Below are 20268 nucleotides of genomic sequence, written 5' to 3'. Positions count from 1 at the left end.
TCTGATTAAGTAAATGTGAATATTGTGAGGGGTCTATCTCCTTCATCCACAATTTGAGCCCCAGTTCTACAAGGGGCCGGAAGAACAGTGTGGAAAGAACTCAGAGGACAGTCTCTATACCATGAAGCACGATGACTCCTGGGCTAAAAAGCAATCATATATCTTTAAAAAAAAAAAATCTACCTTTTACCAAATATCAGGAGCAGGGACTATTCAAATGATTCTGGAACCCTCACAATTTAGAAGTAGAAAATAGCAACCTGTAACTTAATACTCACTGTGTTATTTGTAAAGTTCACCCACTTGCCTCAAAGATTTCGACAAAGGTGCTGCCTACCTGAGACCTCAGATGCTAAGCTGGGGGTTATCAGCCTTGAGCTCATTTGTGGTTATTTGACTACCAAGCACCAAGTCCACGTCAACACGTTTAATCTTCTCACGGACACTGGCATTTTGCATTCACACACTCTTCATGCTTATGAAAACATGCTTAAAATTAACAATGATACAAACACAGGTAATAATAATGCACTTCACCACACCACACACACACACACACACACACACACACAATCATGAACTGGTTCTATACTTGCAAAGTAAAGTCCACACTTGACTGTGAAAATGTTTCAATTCAATTAAGCTATGCATGATGTCATTTTATTTCTTGGCAACAATGTATCAAAATTTACTGTCCGCTATTTTCTATCCATTACAACCTCTCTTGAGCTATAAAGGGCCATTTGGCAGCTCTATTCAAACTGCTCCACAATTTAAATCCGTTGCACACTTGAATAGAGCATGAGGCTGACATTAACGGTTCTAAAATTCCAAAATCTTTACAATACACACTCACACAAATAAGTAAAACTCTGTTTTTAGTATTCCATATTTCGTTTCCATTTTATTTCACATTCAAATTGTTTCCTGAAATCGTCTCAGAGGCTTTTGTTTTTGCAAAACCTTAGAGGTCCAGGCCCTGTGATAACTAGGAGATGGGTTTTGTTTTGGGGGTTTTGTTTGTTTGTTTGTTTCCAGCACATGAAGCAAATTTGGAATCTGACAGAGGCCAATGACCATTGTTAACCTATTTCCTATTTCATAAAAGAGTTTTTGAAAAATCAATGATGGTGGAACAAAGCCTATTATATTTGATTTACAATTAGGAGCCGGCTTTGGAGATGCTGTGATCCAGCCCCCCATATCTTACTGATTTAACTAATGGGTCCACTTTCTAGAAGCAAAACTGGGTCTAGAAGTCAGGCCCTGCCTCGGACCCAGCATCCTCCGCAAGGCACACAGCACACGGTAGTTTTGCTAGTTAGTTCTGTTCCCCAGGATCAAAACAAATCCACAAAATAGGAAAGACACATGGCTATTAGTTGATTATTTTATGAACAGGATATCGAAAACTTAAGTTAGTACATGTAGAGAGTTGGCACGAACAGACGGCAGCAGTAGCATCTGCGCGACATACCCCCTCCGCCACTGCCCTCAGCCCTTCCCCCCTCCAGGAGAGGTAGCACTGCCGGCTGCAGATTTCTTCAGCTCTATTTTCATAGACTGAGTCTCAGCTCGAGGCTCGAATTTGGTCAGATTTCCTGCTCCTGGGGCTGCCACTACTGGCTTTCCTGCTTTCATACCTTTTGACATAGGAATGCGGGTGGGTGTAGGCCGCTGGGATGACCCGTCTTGTCCCGACTGTAAGAGAGAAAACACAGAAACGCAAGGGCGATGTTGGTGAGTGTCCCCCGGAAGTGCCATCACTCTGAGCATACGCAGGGCTCTTGCCACAGACGACCCCTCTCCAGATCAGATTAGCGTCAGCAACTTGGAGTTGGTATCGAGTCCATTCCAGTCGCCCCCGACCCCTTCCCCTCTCCCGGAACATCTGTGCCACTCTTCCTTCTCTTCTCAAGCCCCTCACCTACCTCGTCTACCCTGACTGAAGACGACCTTCACTCCTACTTCACAGAGAGGCTGCAGGACACCCTGCGTATACTCAGGCATCTTTACTCCTACTGTCCCCCAAATCACCTCACTTTCTTTACATGAAGCAGCTCTCCTTTCCCCTCCTAAGGCGGCCAGATCTTCTCTTTTTTGTATTGTCACTGCTGACCACACCCTCTTTTTTTTTTTGCCATGCCGCATGGCATGCAGGATCTTAGTTCCTCGGCCAGGGATGAACCCGTGCCCCCTGCAGTGACAGCTCGGAGTCCTAACCACTGGACTGCCAGGGAAGTCCCCCACACCCCCCTTCTTGAAGTGCTCCTGAAACTCTCCTGCTGTGATTTCTTACTTGGGTCTCACCCATCCCCCTCCTCTCTCTGACGACTCCTTTTCACTCTGCCGCTGGCTCCTGGTTCCAGCTTGCCTGCCTTCTAAACGTGGGTGTCACCATGCTCCATCCTCGGCCCTCTTTTCATTTTTCACATTCACCCTGAGAATAGCCTCAGTTGTCACCTACATGTTGCTGAGTCCCAGGACCTCGAGCCTTCCGTGCTCTCCTTAAATGCAGATCCAGATTTCCAACCACGCGCTAGACATTTTCAGTGTCCCTCAGGCATCTCAATTATAACAGGCCCCAAACATTACTAAACTTCTCCCCCAAACAGTAGTCCCCCCTGGGTTTCTCGTTTTATCCACCTCTACAGCCAAGCCAGAAACCTCAGAGCTGCCCTCTGTACTCAGTTTGTCATGAAATCTTCAATTCCGTCTTCAATCTATTTCTGTCCTCATTTTCGCTACCGCAGTTCAAGCCTACACCATCTCCAGCCTACAGAACTGCAACAGTATCCCTGACCTCGGCCTCTATTTCCTCCAATTTATCCTTTCAATTGTTTTACAGACATACCTAAAACATAAAGAATGTAGTTTTAAAAATCATGACCCTGTTTCTGGGTCCCTTTGTCTACTCTCTGAGATTAAATGTCAATTTCATAAAAAGACCCACGCATCTTCAGTATCTGACCCCAGTGAGCCTCTCCTTTTCTGCTCCTGCGTTTTGTCTCCAGCCCCGGCTGCTGCAGCGCAAAGGGACTGCTCACCATTCCCAGCAAGCCAGTTCCTCACATTGCCATCGCCGCGCCTGTGCACACGCTGCCCTCTCTCTGCATCTGTGAAGACCTCTTCCCCCGGTGAAGCCTTCTCTGCTTGTTCCTTTGTACATACCCCTCTCATAGAACCACTAAGGAGGTTTCAATCCTGCCTCTCCCACTAAGCCAAGAACTTCGACAGGTCCTCTTTACAGTCAGCATCTAATCCCATGCCTAAAGTGTTGCTAATGGTCAATAAATGTTGACTAAATGCGCAAATGAACTAGCCACACTATTCGATTTCTGAGAGGGGTATTCCCAAACTTTCTGTTGCCCTTGGTCTTATGGGATCTGATATACCTGAAGTATGTGAATCATCATTTAGGCCTTAGAAATCTCAGACAGTTGTTTTGAAATCCTATTTGTGTATGGGCTTTAGTCAGTAATCCAAAATGTTGCTACAGAAGGGAAGCCTATCTTGACCTGACCCTTAAAATGGGAATAAGATGTTCCAGCAGAAAATCTGCTCTAAATTACAACAATTACACCTCCACTAGCTTTTATAAAAATCCAAGCTACGCTGTGTTGCTTAAATTAAAGCAGCACTGAACCATTTGAGAAGGGTGAGCAGTTCTGAATGCTATTCAGCTCCCATCGAGCCAATAACAAAAAGCTTTACTGGCAAAGCACTTAGTAAGTAATTCACACTTTGAAGCCTGTCTTGGGTCTATGCTTGTGCACAGAGAATTAAAGTAAATTATAGTGAAGATATGGGAAAATGAGCCACAGTTTCTATACTTAAATAATAAGCTTCCTCTCCTTCTTAAGAGTTTCTAATATATGCTGCAGAATTTATTCAGAGATTAGGAATCATAATTTCTAGTCTATTAGTTTAAACTAACATCTAAGTAGTGCATACTCTTCTATAATTTCATCTACCAATTGTCCTCAATAAATGAAGAAAATCACTGGAGGTATTTTGAAAAATAGAATTCATTTTTAAGTTCTGGCTTTTATACTTTGGACATGCTTTTTTAATAATCCTTCATTTAGCCTCCCAGCTGGTATTACCTAAATATTTATCGAGCACCTGCTCTCTGCACGATACTATTAATAAAATATAGTGTTTAGACATATAAACTCACTTCTTTTTTACTTTAAAAAAAGTTTTGGATATAATAATCTTTTAATCTTACTTTTCGAATAAAGTACGACTACGACCATACGTAAATGTATTTTAAATATTTTAGGTTCTAGAACTATAACCCAGGAATAGTTTATTTATTTATTTATTTTTATTTTTATTTTTTGGCTGCATTGGGTCTTAGTTGTTGCGGGCAGGCTTTCTCTAGTTGCAGGGAGCGGGGGCTACTCTTCCTTGCAGTGCGAGAGCTTCTCATTGTGGTGGCTTCTCTTGTTGCAGAGCATGGGCTCTAGGCGCACGGGCTTCAGTAGCTGTAGCGCTCGGGCTCAGTAGTTGTGGCTCACGGGCTCTAGAGCGCAGGCTCAGTAGCTGCGGCGCACAGGCTTAGTTGCTCCACGGCACGTGGGATCTTCCTAGACCAGGGCTCAAACCCGTGTCCCCTGCATTGGCAGGCGGATTCTTAACCACTGTGCCACCAGGGAAGCCCAACGCAGGAACGGTTTTAATAATTTTCTGCATATTGACCATTTCTCTCCAGTCTCCATTTTTCAAAATAGTTTAAACATAAAAATCAAATTTTAAACCTTATTATTCCCATATGCTGACACTGCAAGAGGCCATCTTTGCAAGGATTTTTGGAGTCTCCATAATTGATGTGAAAAATAAGTTATCCCTCATAATTAGCTCAAATTCATAAAGTATTAGGCCACATTTTACTCCTGTTTCTTGATGTAGATAGTCCCCTAGGAGACACCTGGTAGTGGGTTCGGGTGGAGGAGGGGCACGTGCTTTTGCTGTATTCTGGGCACTGCGTTATTCTCACTCCCCCCGCGCCCCCCCCCATTGGCGTGAACTTTGGAGCCCCCTGTACTCACCACTGACTGGGTTCCTCTGGCCGATGAGGTCGTGACCGGTGTAATGGTGATGGTGCTGGTCACCTTGCTCGCGCCAGGGCGAGACGAGAGGTGGTTCCTGGGCGAGCGAAGGACTGTGCCGGTGGACACCTCCTTCTCCGCGGTCACGCTGACGGGTCGGACAGTAATCACCGGGCTTGCTCCTTCAGCTGAAGTCCCAGGGGCTCGCTTAAACTGCGAACCTAAGTGAATGTGAATTTTATTGTCTTCCGTGGTTATGATATTGGCATTGGAGTTGTACTTCCGGACTGGGGCTGGCACAGTCTGCTTCTCTGGGGTGACCTTGAGGACAGTCCTTCCCACGGGCATTTCCTGGGATTCGGGAGGGACAGCGATGTCCGCCGGGGCCGCCGATGTGGACACGGTCATGATCTGAATGGGGGACGTGGGCCTGTCCGCAAACGGCCCTCTTCCGCTTTCTGGCGTCTTCTCCCTGGAGAAGGTAGTAATTGTGACCGGGGACATGGCTCGCTCCGCGCTGAGAGTAGCGTCTCCGCTCTTCTGTTTCTGAGACATGACGTTTGGTGATGGGATAATGGTTATCCTCGGTTTCTGATTCCCTAGGGTGGGAATGACGGTGGTACTGGAAAAAAATTCTTCCGCCGTGGGGCTCGTAATCTCCAAAGTGGCAGTGCTGTTCTCGTGGTCTGGCGTCACGCGAATGTGCAGGGGCTGGCCCTGCTTGGGCGAAAGAACCAGCTCTCCTGGGTGCCCCGGGCTGGAACCGGCTCGAGGCCCCTTCTCGTGAGTCACCGGGGGCCCATTCTCCCTTTTCCTCATCCATGGAATCCAAGACTTCCTCATGGTGAGCTCGTTGGCCGCAGGCGGATACCTGTCTAGGACAGAGGAACGTTCCATAGGTTTCTTCAGTCCCACCTGTCGAAGGTTACTCATGATATGGTTTTCTTCTTGAAAGGATTTGCGTATAAACACCGCTGGCGTGTCCTCCTCCGCCGCCTCGCTGCCGACAGCATCCGTCTGGACGCCAGTGGACGTCACGGGGACATCCACCATCCTCCTGCCGTTCACACTGGGCCGGAGAGCGCGACTGTACCGCTTGGACAGCTCCAACTCTTTGGTCAGATGGAGGACCTCCTGCCCCATGTTCTTGTTCTTATTTTCTTCTTCCATAAATCTTTGTTGAAGGACAGAATAATCCACTTGGAGCTGAGAAAGCTGATCTTCTTTGTTCATCAGTTCATGAATCTTCTCTTTCAGGGCTTGGACTTCTGCTTTTAAGTCTCGACTTTTAGCTTCTTCCAACCGAAATCTGTGTCTCAGCTCGGCTTCCTGGCTCACCGCCTCACCTTTCTCTATTGCTTTATTCTTGGCGATTTGGTGTTTTATCTCCTCCAGTTGTTGAGAGAGGAAGTTGGCCTTATCCTGCTCGCTTCTAAATTTCTGCTCTAGCTGGTCGTACTCATCTTCCGTCTTCATCAAATCCCCTTCCACCACCTCCAGTTGTTGGAGACGTTTCTTCAGTCTCTCAATTTCAAGTGTTAGCTCCTTAATTTTGTTATCTTCTGGGCAGGTGAGCTCAGGTCCTTTTCGACACCTTCCTCTTGTTATTTCTCTCTCCACTTCCTCTATCCCATCAAGTCTCTTCTTTAATAAGTCAACACTGCAGCTTAATTCAGAGGATTTTTCTTCTTCACTTTTCAGTTTGCCTATTAACTCATCTCTCTCTTTGGTCAAACTGTATACCTTTTCCTCCATTTCAGATTTCAGTTTTAAAAGCTTCTTACTTTCTTCGATGAGTTTTTCCGTTACATCCATAACCTTGCCTTGTTCCACCTTAAAATTTTTATTGAGTCCATCCACTTTTCTCTCTTCTTGCTTTATTTTTTCCATCATATTTTTCCTTTCATCAACCAGCATCACGGTAAAGGACTTCAACTTTGTGAGATCGTCTTTTAGGCTTAATTCAGCCTTTTCCAATCGACTTTCAGAACATTCCAGTTCTTTAACCCGACCCTTGACTACCTCCAATTCATTGAGCAGGTCCTTGGTTAAGTTCTTTTCTTTCTCCAGATTGAAATGCAGCTGGGTGCACTCCGACTTACTCTTGCTAAATGCTTCCTCCAATTTCTCCAGTTCAGACATTCTCATCTGTAACTTCTCAACTTCAAGTTTGAGCTCCCGGCTATGGTGTTCTTCCTCCTGCAGCTTCTTCCTCAGTTCCCTGCACTGGGATTCGGTTTTCGTGATCTCCTCATCTTTACCCTCCATCTCAAGTACGCGCTTCCGAAGCTTTTCCACTTCTGCCATGAGGCTGGAGTTGCCACATTCCCCTTTGGCAATTTTATCTCTGAGTTCCTGAAGTTCTACTTCTGCCTTTTGAAGATTTTTGTTGGTCTCTTCCAGCTCCTCAATTCTCTGAGTCAAGCCAACCAGCTTGAGTCTGAGCTGCCTGTTGTGAGACTCTTGATTGGCCAACTTAGCGTTCATCTCTTCATGCTCCTGGGAAAACCTCGAAGCCTTGTGTTCAAAGTCCACTTCCAACTTGAGCAATTTCTGCCTGTCTTCTTTGGATTTAGAAGTGATGGCTTTGAGCTTTTCTTCCTCTTCCCTCAGTTTCTGAGTCAGGTCCTGTACTTTCTGGCTCTGCAGGCCAAGTTGCTCGATATGCATCTGCCTTTCATCCACCAGCATGAGTGCGAAGGACTTGAGTTTCACAAGCTCATCTCTCAGTTTGTTGAGCCGCTTAGCATTTTCCTTTTCTTTGCGGGCTTGGTAAGCCTTTTCTTGTTCAAGGAGTTTTTTCAACCTAGAAAACAAAATATATTAAAATATTCTATTTTATTACATTAAACTTTGTATATTATATCATACATAAATATTTCATATACATATTAAAAGATTAGTCTGCAAAGAAGTTTCTCTTAGATATTAAATAAAAATAAAATAAAATGCTGTTACAATAAATCCCTTATCAATTACTGCAGTATGAAGGTTTAACGAATAGCCATTAAGGAAGCTAATCAGAAGTCGGGATGCTGGTTACCGGTACTGAAGGGTAACGACTAGAAGGGAGCATGAGGAGGGCTTTTCAGGTACTAGTTTCTGTTTCATAATTTGTGCGTGCAGGGCGTTAGCGATGGGAAGAATAGGATGAATTGTGACAACTTTGCAAAAGATAACATGGACTTTGTGACTGCTTATTAACTGGTAGGAAGGGAGAGAGAGAGAGAGAAAAAAAATTACTTCAGTGCTTTGGGTCCGAATAATCGCAAACAATAATACTTTTAACAGAAATAGGAAAAACAGGTGAGAAAGGGTATGGGCAGAAATTGAGAACTGAAGCAACAGCAAGTTGAAAAGTATACCAGACAATAGTTAACAATAGTTAGTGTATTGTATACTTAAAATTTTTTAAAGAGGGTAGATCTCATGTTAAGTGTTCTTACCATGATTGAAACAAACAAATAAATAAACGTGCCAACAATTAGAAATGTAGTGCTTTGAAAATAAGTCCTATAAATTTTACAGCTCATATACACCTTAACCCATAGCCTTAATGCCTCCCCACTGTCTCTACTCCCGTCCAAGTCCTAGCATCTGCTGATAATTCTGCAACAGCCTCCAAACTGGTCCCCTCACAACCTCAGCTGTGCCACTTCCTAGCTGTATGATCTTGGACAAGTTATATAACCTCTGTGTATCTCACTTTTCTCACTTATAAATTGAGCATTAAAATAGTAGCTAATTCATAAGGTTTGTCTGAGGTGCATATCAGTTAATATATGGAAAGCACATATAACAGTGCCTGGCCCATAGTAAGTGTAGCTAAAACTACACTTTATATTATAAATTTATAATTATATTATTATAATTATGTTTATGTTATCATTATTATTATTACTACTTACTCTCACCCAAATTCTAATGTAATCATGTCACTCCTGGTAAATGGAATATTTATAAATGGCATATTTCCTGCCACAGCAATAAACAAAGGGTGTCACAGTCATCAACAACTGCAGCCCTCCAACGTGAGCCAGTGAACCCTGGGGAAACTCAGGGCTGAAAAGAATACCTGCCATCTAGCCGCCATCAGACTGCAGCCACTCCCTGCGGTGAGCCCTGAGGAAACTCAGGATGTGAAAATACAGGATACTGGCCCCAGGTAGCTGAGGTGCATATCAAAGGAATGATTTCAGTGAGCCCAGACTCTTGCATATTCCCATACACAGAAAAGCGCTAAATTCCTTAACTTGAGATACCTGGTTTTCTTTAATTAACAATAATCTTTTGACGTTCCGACTACCTGCCCTTTTGTTGCAGAACTCCTGTATATCCTGGCTCCTCCCCTCACCTCCTTGGAGCAGTTTCTCAGTTATCTGAAACGCTGTCTCGGGGCTGTAGTCCTCATTTTGCCCCCAGTAAAGCTTAACTTGCAACTCTCACGTTGTGCATTTTTTTAAGTCAACACTCCCATGGCTTTCTATTGCTTTAAGAATAGAGGCATGAAATCCATAACAAGGCCCAGACTGATGTGATTCCTGACCACCTGGGCAGGTTCATCTCAAGCTGATCTCTCACCTGTTATCTAAGCTCCTAACATTCCTCAAATACGCTGGACCCTCTGCTTAGAAGTACCTCCCCACTCTTCCTTTCTCCCTGACGCATACACACACACACATGAACATATCTGGTTGACTTTTTGTCCTTTGAGTCTCACTCAAATGTCACTCCCTTCAGGAAGCCTTCCCTGACCAAACTAAGTCAGATCCTCTTAGAAACTCTCATAATAACCTGCAGTCTTCTTTTATAACACTTATCAACTTATAATTTTTTAATGTCTGCCTACCTCTGTTCATGAAAGTTCTGTGAGAGTGGGTGCCAGGTCCTTGTTCACCCCCTAGCACAATGCCTGACACATAGGAGGTGCTCAAGAAATATTGACTGAATGGATAAATGGAAGAAAGAACAAATAAATCAGCTTGAGCTAGAAATAAAGCTCAAGCCACCTACATAGGGCTGTGTGAACTAAAGTCCTTACTATGCTGAGCTGAGTATAAATTTTTGTCGAATGTATGTTATGGTTGTTACTAGGCCAGTAATTGGATATTACTAGTGGCTATTAGACAATGAATGTCTCTGATCTCATTAGCAATGGCCTCTCTTAAAGAATATGGTCATTCTAGTCATCAGCTCTGGGAGAAGAGGAGTTTCTCTTAAGTGGGAAACCTCACATGAGAGAGGGAGCCTTCTCTGTGTAGACTGGAAAGATAGCCCTAATGGTCTGTCTATCCTTAGTCCTGGTGGACGAACAACCTTCAGATAACCTATAACATGCTTATGGGAATATTAGAACCCTAAATGATGTTTTGTAGACCAGGCTAAACTAAATTAAGGCTTTTTGTGTCTCTCCCACAGGTCTTAGTGTTCTTTTTGTTTGTTTGCTTGTTTGTTTTAGTTTTTTTTTTAAGTTCTAACCTCTATTAGAGAGAAAAAAGAGAAATGATTTTATCCACAGTTGGACCAGAAGTTTAATGTTGGAGCAGCACACATCTGGGATCTAGTGGGAGGAACAGTGGTAATAAAGTAAGAGAAGCCCAGGAGGAAGGAAATCATAGGCGATCTTGGGACTCTTTTGTCAGACATCCCTCCCTACATAGAAACTTACAGTGCTAAAAGCTTGGTAATTCTTGGGTTTTTATTTCAATAAGGGAGGTGATAGTCCCTTAGACATGGAAATAAATGTGATCTCCAAAGGAGAAATATGCAGAGAGAGAAAAAGGAAAGGATAGAGAAAAAAGTTTGGGAAATGCTCAGAAAGAAGGGGTGAAAAGAATGAGGAGGAGCTATGGAACACCTGTTGGGAGAGAGAGAGAGAGAGAGAGAGAGAGAGAGAGAGAGAGAGAGAGAGAGAGAGAGAGGTACAAGGCGAGACCCATGGAAAAACATAGGAGTGCCTAAGAAAGAGGCTGCTTGTCTCTTTTTATCCACCTTTCCAGTCAATTTGGCATTCCACTTTCAGGTGTTTTTTTTCTTCTTCCCCCATATCTAGAAATCCTCTTTTTTTACATTAAACAAGCATTCAGAAGCATTATCACATCATTGTGCAACTATTCACAAAGCATAATGACTATTGCACAAACAATTTTCTAATAGTTACAATTTCACTTTGTGCTTTAAACACTTAATTTGCTGTACATTATGCGGGCATTTCCATGTAATTATGCTATTGAAGGAGCAAAATAAGAGGATTTCGGTGTTCTGACTGTTATGGTGTACACATTTATCAAAACTCATCAAAATGTATAATTAAAATTGGTGAATTTTGTAATATGTAAATTATATCTCAATTTTAAAATATATTAAGAAAAATAATATTAAAAGCCCTGCAAAGTGTTCTAAAATGTCAGATAAAGGGAGAAAAGTTGTAAAGAAATATAAAAGAGTGACTTAAAATATGATTGAAAACATAAAATAGGTTATTAATCTCAAGGCAGAAAGAGGTGAAAGCAGAAGTTGTAAAAATAAAGAGAAGACAGCGAACATTTCCAGGTGGAATTCCGGCTGACAAGAAAACTTGTTCCAGGAAAATAATGTTTCAGGTATGAGAAAACCTTGAGTCCTAATATTATTTCAAGAGGCTCGTAAAAGCCCACTCCAAACTCAAATATTTACTAATACTTAATTTTTTAAAAAATAAAGGATAGGAAGAAAGGTCTTTTGATAATAGAACATTTACCAACTATCTGTTACAACCTAGGCTGTGTGTTAAGTGTTTTATTATTTCATTTCATTTTCATAACAACACTTTGAGCAAGGCATTACTATGTCATTTTATAAATAGGGAAGTCGTTTGACTTATCATGGGAACAGGACTAAGAAGGGGCAGGTTGGGATTTTAGACCAGATCTGTTTGACCACGGTGTGCTTTTAACAATGCTATTCCTCAAACGGGTATTGCTTGAACAGCTGAAATTCGCAAGACTTTGTGTTTGTTTAGGTTAACTTCATCTTACTTGATTCACCTATCCTTCTGGAATTGTCAAGATCCTCCTCGGACTGTTTTGTCACCCAATATATCAGTTTACATCTAGCACTGTGTCAATGGCAACACAACCCCAGTGATTAATAGAAAGACAGGTCAATGCACAGAGCCCTTCAGACACAGTCAAGCTCTCCCTGCTGCTAACTTCAACCCATTCAGCAGCAGGGACATTGTTCATCAGTCACCCATGAGCCCGTGGGGCTGTTAGTCATTATCTCTCTGAGCTCCCAGCCCTCCCTTGCACCTGTTCCAACCAGAGCTTCCTCACGTCAGTCAACTACAACCAAATTCTTCCAGATGCTTGGGCCCCAGATCTAGAGTCATCCTTGAGTTCTGTCCTTCTCTCACAAGCCCACATTCAGTTCTTCAATAAACCTTGTCAACTCTACCTTCAAAATACATCTCGAATCCAATCACTTCTCATCCCACTATTGCTCTTACCCTGGCCCACGCCACCGTCATCCCTTATGTGTATTATTGCAATAGTAACCTAACCTGACTCTCAACTTCCACTCTGGCTCACCCTCATCTGTTCTCTGCCCAGGAGCCAGCGTGATTTACAAAGGGTAAATCAGATCCTGTCGCTCCTCAGCTCCAAGCACAAATCATCACAATGGCCTAAACGGCCCCACGTCATCACTCTTTTCCTCCTACTTCTGTGACTTCATCTCTCAAAACTCTTTCTTTTATCCTTGAGATATTCTAATAGATCACTCCTTCATTTCCTTCAAGTCTTTGTACAATTATCCCCTCTCAGGGAGGCCTGCTTTGCCAACCTTATTTGTCTTGTGCATTTCATGGTAGAACTTCCTATTTTCTTCTTCTGCTTTCTTTTTCTCCAGAGCACTTATTACCATCTAATACACTATACATTTTACTTATTCTTTTTTTTTTTAATTGACTGTCGCTCTTCTCTAAACTGTAAACACCTTGAAAGGAGGGTTTTTGTGTATTTTATTCACTGCTGCAGCCCCAGCACCTAGAATGTGGCCGATGGTGAGCTCTTTACACGTTTGTTGAAGATGATCTCAAAAGGCCTTCTCAAAAGTCTTCTTGAAATTCAAATGTGCTCCGCCAAATCCTTAACTTCTCTGTGCCTCTGTTGTGAAGACTAAAGGGAACGGCCTCTGTAAAGTGCTTAGACAGTGGCCAGCCCACAGAATGTTCTCAGTAAATGCCATCAGCCAGTGCTATTGGTCACACCTCTTCTTGTTTACTCATTTGACAATCATTTACTGAACATTTACTTTGTGCCAGGCACTCTGCTAGGCATATAAAGTAAAAAAAAGACACAGTTCTTGCCCCTAAGGCATTTACTCTCTAAAGACGAGAACAATTAAACCAACAATTACAGAGACAAAGACATGCAGAGGAAGCATTTACCTCTGTGGGAAACCAGAGGAAGGGCAGCTAAGTCATATCAGGGGAGTGGAGTCAGGGAGGTTTCTAGGAGGAGGTGACTCTTAACCTGCGTCTTAAAAGCTAAGTAGGAGCTAAGTAAGTAGAGAAGGCATGGAAAGGGCCCTCTAGACCAGGGGTTAGCAGTATTGTCTGTGGGCCAAATCTAGATCAAGGCCAGTATCTGGACAGTCCTGGAGCTAAAAATTGTTCTTACACTTTTAAAGGCTTGTAAAACATAATGAAGAAGAGGCAGACACTGCATGTGGCCTGCAAAGCCTGAAATAGGAGTCTAGTGGAAACAGCACGTAAAAGCACAGAATTGGGAAATAGACCCCACAGGTAACTCAACTAAAATGAAGGGTACCTGTGGGAACAGTGGAAGGAAATGAGGTTGGAAAGGAAGGCCAAGCAAACAAAGCCCCCAGCGGGCTAAGAGGATGACTCTGAACTTGGAATTCAGAATATGAGGAAGTTCGACAGGTGTGGAGAAGCTGGAGATCAGTTAGGAGCTCCTGAGAAAGCAGGAGCTGAGAAAGGAGTCTGAACTAAGGTCATGTCATTGAATAAAAAGAGAAGGGGGTTCACGTGGTGATTTTCAGGAGACAGAAGTCATAGGGTTTGGTAACAGACTGAGTGAGGATGGAGAGGGAGAAATTTGGACAGACTCTGCTGCTTCTGGACAGTGTTATTTGTTTGCTGTCAGTGCTTATCACATATAGGCTAATAGAAGAGAAACAGCCTTGGAGGGGATGATCATCATGCTCCAAAAAAGGCACATCGGGGCTTCCCTGCTGGTGCCAACTGTTAAGAATCCGCCTGCCAATGCAGGGGACACAGGTTCAAGCCCTGGTCCGGGAAGATCCCACATGCCGCGGAGCAACTAAGCCTGTGCGCCGCAACTACTGAGCCTGCGCTCTAGAGCCCGCGTGCCACAACTACTGAGCCTGCGTACCACAACTACTGAAGCCCACGCACCTAGAGCCCGTGCTCCGCATCAAGAGAAGCCACCGCAATGAGAAGCCCACGCACCGCAGGGAAGAGTAGCCCTCGCTCGCTGAAACTAGAGAAAGCCCGCGCAAAGCAACGAAGACCCAACACAGCCAAAAATAAAATAAAATTTTAAAAAGGCACATCGACTTTGAGGTTGTTGGAACCTACAAGTGAAATGCTTATTGGTACCCTGGAGATCAGGAGATGAATCTGGGCCAAAGTTACAGACTGGGAGTGTCCAGCGACAGGTGCAATCTAAAGCCATGAGAGAGGATGAGATGAGTAAGACGTGTGAGACATCAGAGAGAAAGAGGAGCAAGGACAGAAAAAAGACACTGAGATGAGGAAACATCAAGGAACTTAATGAGAGCCAGAGAGTCAGGAGGGAATCCAGGCAATAGTGGATTTGCAGCCGCCAAGAGGGCAGGAGTGGGGCATGTCCATACTGCAATACTCTGGAGGGACCAAGTGAGAGACAGGAAAATGTTCCTCGTTTTCATTTAAATTCAGATTTAAAGAAAACTTCTTCCATTGGATATGTCAACATGGATATCGACAGTACTTCACTCGAGCGGTTTTAGTGGGGTTAGGGAACAAAATACAAAATAAAGCTTAGCTGAAGAAAAACCAAAGCGAAAAAAAAAAAAAAAATAGAGACAAGTACCTGAGACTAATTATTTGAGATCTTGATTGTGAAAGGAAGGAGAAACAGGGATGTGGACACAGGACACAGGTAGGGCAGGGTCAACATTTTTAACCTCATATGTATATGAGAGATACTAGCATGTTCCCACTTAACTTTAAAGCTCTTTGTTTTTCTTTATAGAAATAGTCCAGTTAATAAATAATGATAGAATAATAAATAAAGAAGTAATTATACAATACTGCCATTTTGCAATCCCCAATAAAATAATGGGTGTGGGCAATGCTCATTAATGTCTCCCAAAAGAGAGACAGCCAGATACTGTATACATATATATAGACCTCCACCCAAGAAATCTTCTTACCAAAAAAATTGAACCTGAATCAGATCGAGCTTCTATAACCATTAGTTTACAGAAAAGACAGGGGCAAGAAACATACTAAATGACACTGTGATGATGCAATCAGAAAAGTCCAAAATGTAGGGTACTATACAGGTTAAAAAACCTAGTTTCTTCAATAAATAAATTCTAAGAAAAAAGAATGGGGGAGGGGAAACTATAGATTAAAAGAAATTTAGAAGACATACCAACCAATTATAATCTGTTTGGAGTCTCATTCAAATTATTAAAAATAAGACAATTGGAAAAAATACATTAAGGAATTATTAAATTTTAGGTGTGATAAAGGATTTTGACAATATTTTTAAAAGAATCCTTACATTTTAGAAATACATATTGAAATATTTATGAATGAAATGATATGTCTGGAATTTACATTACAGTAATCCAGGGGAGTTAGGATAGATGAAACCAGATTGGTCATGAGTTGATTAATTGTTGAAGTTAAGTGCTGGGTACATAAAAGATCATTACACTATTCTTTTTATTTTTGTAGATGTTTGAAATTTTCCATAATAAGATTTAACCCTCTTTTGTAATGTTTAGCTTTTCTCCACCTAAGTCTCAGCTAGTTTGGAGTCTGGTCATATTTTCGTCTTCCTTACTCTATGATGTGACTCTCATATTTCTATGATTCTGGGTGATTCTTTCATTCCTTTCCATGTTTATAATTAAGCTTGTTAGAGACTTCTACTTTTTCTTCCTCACTGTGATCTGTTTATGCTTACTCAAACTTATGCTAGAAAAAGCAGCTCATTCTTATCTGTTCCACGGATATTTGTTAATTTAGCTTTCCTTTTAGAGTCTAAAGATAAATTGTTTTGGAGGGGAAAGGGGAAGTGAAAGATTTTTTTAAAACCCTCTTCTGGATATCCGTCTCTGAGATAAACACCTTCCCTGGAACAGTGGTCAATCCGTGCTCCTGAAGACTCAGGGCCTCACTGGACTATATTCATTCTCACTTTTCTTCCTTGAACCATTTCTCCAAATTTCTCAGCATTAGCCCCAGAGCAGCAATTCTCTCTTTGCTTCCTTTGTCACTTGTCACCATTTTAATCCATCAGACCCCATTTGAAACCCTGATGTCATCCTAGGTTTGTTTCTCAGCCAGATCACGCTAATTTCCCTTCTCACTGTTTCCTTCCCCTCCACTGTTTTTGTTCTTCTCCAACTCTCCCTGTGTGTATGCCTCTCTGTCAAGAGAAAAGGCAGGTTAAAACCAGCAAGGGCATGATAGTGATTAGAGATGAATGAACCTCAAAAGAGTTAAGTTTTCCTGCAGTTTGAAACCTTGAATCACAGTGCATTTTTTCCCAACTAGAGCATATAGTACAGAACTAAGCAGCTTGGTAACATGATAGGACATGGTTTAACCAGATGACCCAGGAAGAAGTGTTACTCTTTCATAAATCACCTCAGTTCCTCAAGATGGTGACTATTATAATAATTATGCAGAATTAATCTAATGTCCCCAATATACTGTGCAGGGTGGGGATTAGGGTGAAGTGGAGGAGACTGGGTTGTGCAGCTGCAGAGTCAGGTCCTGTTCTCATTTGAAATTTTGATATTTTTGTTCATCATGGATTTTTTTGCATTGATTTTAATTTTTAAAAATAGTGCATTAAAATATTACGTATGTTGATTACTGAGTTTTTTTGGCATCCCCTTAAATTTTGCGCCCAAAGGTGAGAGTCTCATTTGCCTCACCCTAGTCCCAGCCCTGGGCGCTGAGTGCTAGATAATTTTTTACATATACAGAAATGGTGGGTCCTTTATCATAGGGCACAGACTTTTTTGAGCTTTGTTTCTGTTTTGTGTTTCTTAGTAGTGGGGATGAGTTTACAAAGCCCTTGTGCACTTTTTCCTTTTCCCCTATTGTGAAGACCAGCAGTATTGTAGGGTACCTATCTGATGTCAAACTTTTATCACTATCCCATTGTGGTGGGATGGGGCCTAGCTCACCTATTCTCATGAAAAAGAACTTGGTGATAAAAATTAAAAGAAAAGAAAAGAAGTAAACTTTTTGCTAGCGCCTTTTATGAACTGCTTTTATGTTGCAAGAGAAGACCCTGAACTTATACACATGATTTCATGTTATAACACTATATCCTATAAATTTATAATCCAGTAATCTCACTACTTTCAGTTCAAGAGTATAATCCAAATAATTCAAATAGCATTCACACACACCCTCAAGCAGATTATTACAAATGAAGGTTTACTCTCCAGATTTTGAGGGGACTATGTATAATTCTGCTCTAGAATAGGTACCTTGAGGTCTAGTTGTGAAAAATTATAAAACAAGGATATGCATTATGGCTCCTCTCTGGGTTAGCCCAACAACCGATAATAAACTAAACTGATTATGAAATTTAATTGATAGTAATCTATCTTTAAAAGGCACAGCTGGCAGCAACTGAAAGCCATGAAAATCTCGTGGCTGATAACAAATTATTCTTGGAGATTGTGAGATTTCCTACTACCAGGTGAGCACACGCTCAGTGCTTGCCATCATTTGGTAACAACCGGACTCCACGGTAAAATACAAATTTAGTCTTCATGAAAATCTAGTAACATGCTAATTTAAATTTACAAATGCTAAATTCAGAAATAAATCACTTACTCTACTACTAGTAAATTGCTCTCAGTTATCGGAGAAATTAAAGTCTAGGGAATTGTTTGTTTTTTGACTAAAACCACTGAAACAACTATTTTTTCCCTGATAGTTTGCTGCCCAACAGGAGACCCATATCTGAGAATCACTATTTGAGAACAAGCTCTCTAATCAAACACTCTAGTATGAAGCTTCCCGACTCATACAGAATATAGCCATGATTCATTAATTCACTCACTAATTCAACAAAGATGGGTTGAATACTCTACCATTGTCAAATAATGTATCAGGTGCTTGGAATTTTTTAAAAAATTGCAATCCTATGTAAAAAGTGCCATTTATGCTTTAAATATAGGCTACTCCATCCAAGGGTGGAGATGTGATTGGAGGAAGTAATTGCTCAAAGCTTTTGTAACTGTTTTTCCCAATAGTGCTCCCCCGCTGTCAGGGGGTAGCCCATATGGCCCCTCTGGGAAACCTAGATAAGGGCTGCCCTCCTCCTTAGGGAACGAGCCCTGTGCTGGGGTGCCTGGCTTGATACACTGAAGGAAGACTGGATTTCAGCCCCAGTCCTTCCCGGTCAGGGGCTACTACCTGCACAACCACACCCCATGGTCCCAGGGGCTCTTTTTTCTCATCCTTTGGGTTTCAGTTCATATGTCTCCTCCCCAGAGAGGCATTCTCTGATTAGCCTATTGAAAACAGCTTCCCCAGCCACACGCCATCATGGTACCATATTTATTTCTCTTACTGCACTTTCACTGTCTGAAATGATCTGGTTCATTCATTCGTGTACTTAGGTATTATCTGTCTTTCCACCTCTGCACAGAAGAAAAGCACCATAAGAACAGAGTCCAGCCCTGAACACCAGCCCCCCTAGCACAGTGCCTAACACACAGTAGGTGCTCAATCAGTATTTGTTTGATGAATGAATAAGCAGAGTTATCCAGATGAAGAATGGGGAAAATGCGGTGCCACGTAAAGGGAAAAGGGTGTGCAGACGCAAGAACCCAGGACGTCACTCAGAGCAACAGTCAACCTCAGGGCACACGGTACGAGGTGGGACAACGTCAAGAGGTAAGGCTCCAGTGGAAGGTGGAGGTCAGATCGTCAAGCAGTTTGGATGTCATCCCAAGGAGTCAGGCACCTCCTGAGGATTATACCGAGTTCTCGAAGGACTTTAAGAACGGCGATAATATACAATTTCAATATTAGGACAGTCTGATGACAACATGGTATATGAACTACAGAAAGGGGAGACTGGAGGCAGGGAGACCGGTTATGTAAGTGTTGACATTTCCCAAGCCAAAAAAAAAAAAAAAAAGACAAAACTAAGATCACATTGCAACATGAGAAAAGGAGATCATAGGAATAGTTAGGGTGTAGAATTGTCTGGTTTGGGCGAAGGTTAAGGCAGAAAGAATTAGATGGGATTATTCCTGCATTTTGATATGGGTGAGTGTGTGAATGATAATCTCTCCTTGACCACAGTGGCTTCAGTAGCACCACAGTCTAGCCAGCTGATCTAACTGGTACCACGGGGAATCTTAGTATGTTATGTTGGACCCAGTGCCCTGTTTTTTCTCAAGGCTCTACTGACTCGAGCTGAGGGCAAAACTATCTTTTTGAAAAACTCAACTGAATCAGCATGGGCAAGATGAGTTTTTTATGACTTTTTGAAGTGTTCTCTTTTAGATCTCACTTTTCTTCAGCTTTGAAAAAAAATATATAGTTTTCTCTTATTAACTTGTGAGGGATGCAAATTAGGGCTCCAAACCTCTTTCTTGGTTAGAGAGTGTTTTTGAATAGGGACCTTGATTCACTCTATGAGATCAATGTTATATACAGCTGTAGAAAAAAAAAAATTGTTATTGAAGTTACTAAATTACCAAGCCATTAATGTGTATATTGTATTACTTAATAACATAAAATTCTATACTTCTCATTATTATCCTTTGTACTAGGCATTGTATTAACAAACTCCTTCTAGCCTCAGGTTTGCTTTAGTCAATAGGAGGCACTGACAGGAGATCGGAGAATGTGGTATTAATTCCCTCTTGAGACTTGGATAGTTGGCTTCATTCTTCTACTAAGGGCCACAGTCCCTGTTCGAGGCCCTCT

General features: G+C 42.1%; 1 protein-coding gene across 2 annotated transcripts in view; it reads right to left on the bottom strand.

Annotated features, from left to right (window-relative positions):
* Positions 1-20268, bottom strand: part of FILIP1 (filamin A interacting protein 1) — a 195297-nt gene that overhangs the window by 14413 nt on the left and 160616 nt on the right. Inside the window, exons 6-7 of one of the 2 annotated variants that reach the window (XM_036871532.1) lie at positions 5055-7860; positions 1644-1701 (exon numbers count right to left, since the gene is read on the bottom strand). In XM_036871532.1, the coding sequence (XP_036727427.1) occupies positions 1644-1701; positions 5055-7860 (2864 nt within the window). Of the gene's footprint in view, positions 1-1477; positions 1702-5054; positions 7861-20268 lie in introns of both variants that reach the window. The other variant, XM_036871531.1, reaches the window with a different exon arrangement.

Source organism: Balaenoptera musculus, chromosome 12 (genome assembly GCF_009873245.2).
Source record: "Balaenoptera musculus isolate JJ_BM4_2016_0621 chromosome 12, mBalMus1.pri.v3, whole genome shotgun sequence".
In the NCBI taxonomy this organism is placed as follows: Eukaryota; Metazoa; Chordata; class Mammalia; order Artiodactyla; family Balaenopteridae; genus Balaenoptera; species Balaenoptera musculus.
The sequence above is the reverse complement of the archived record's forward strand: the minus strand, read 5'-3'. Positions and strand labels throughout refer to the sequence as shown.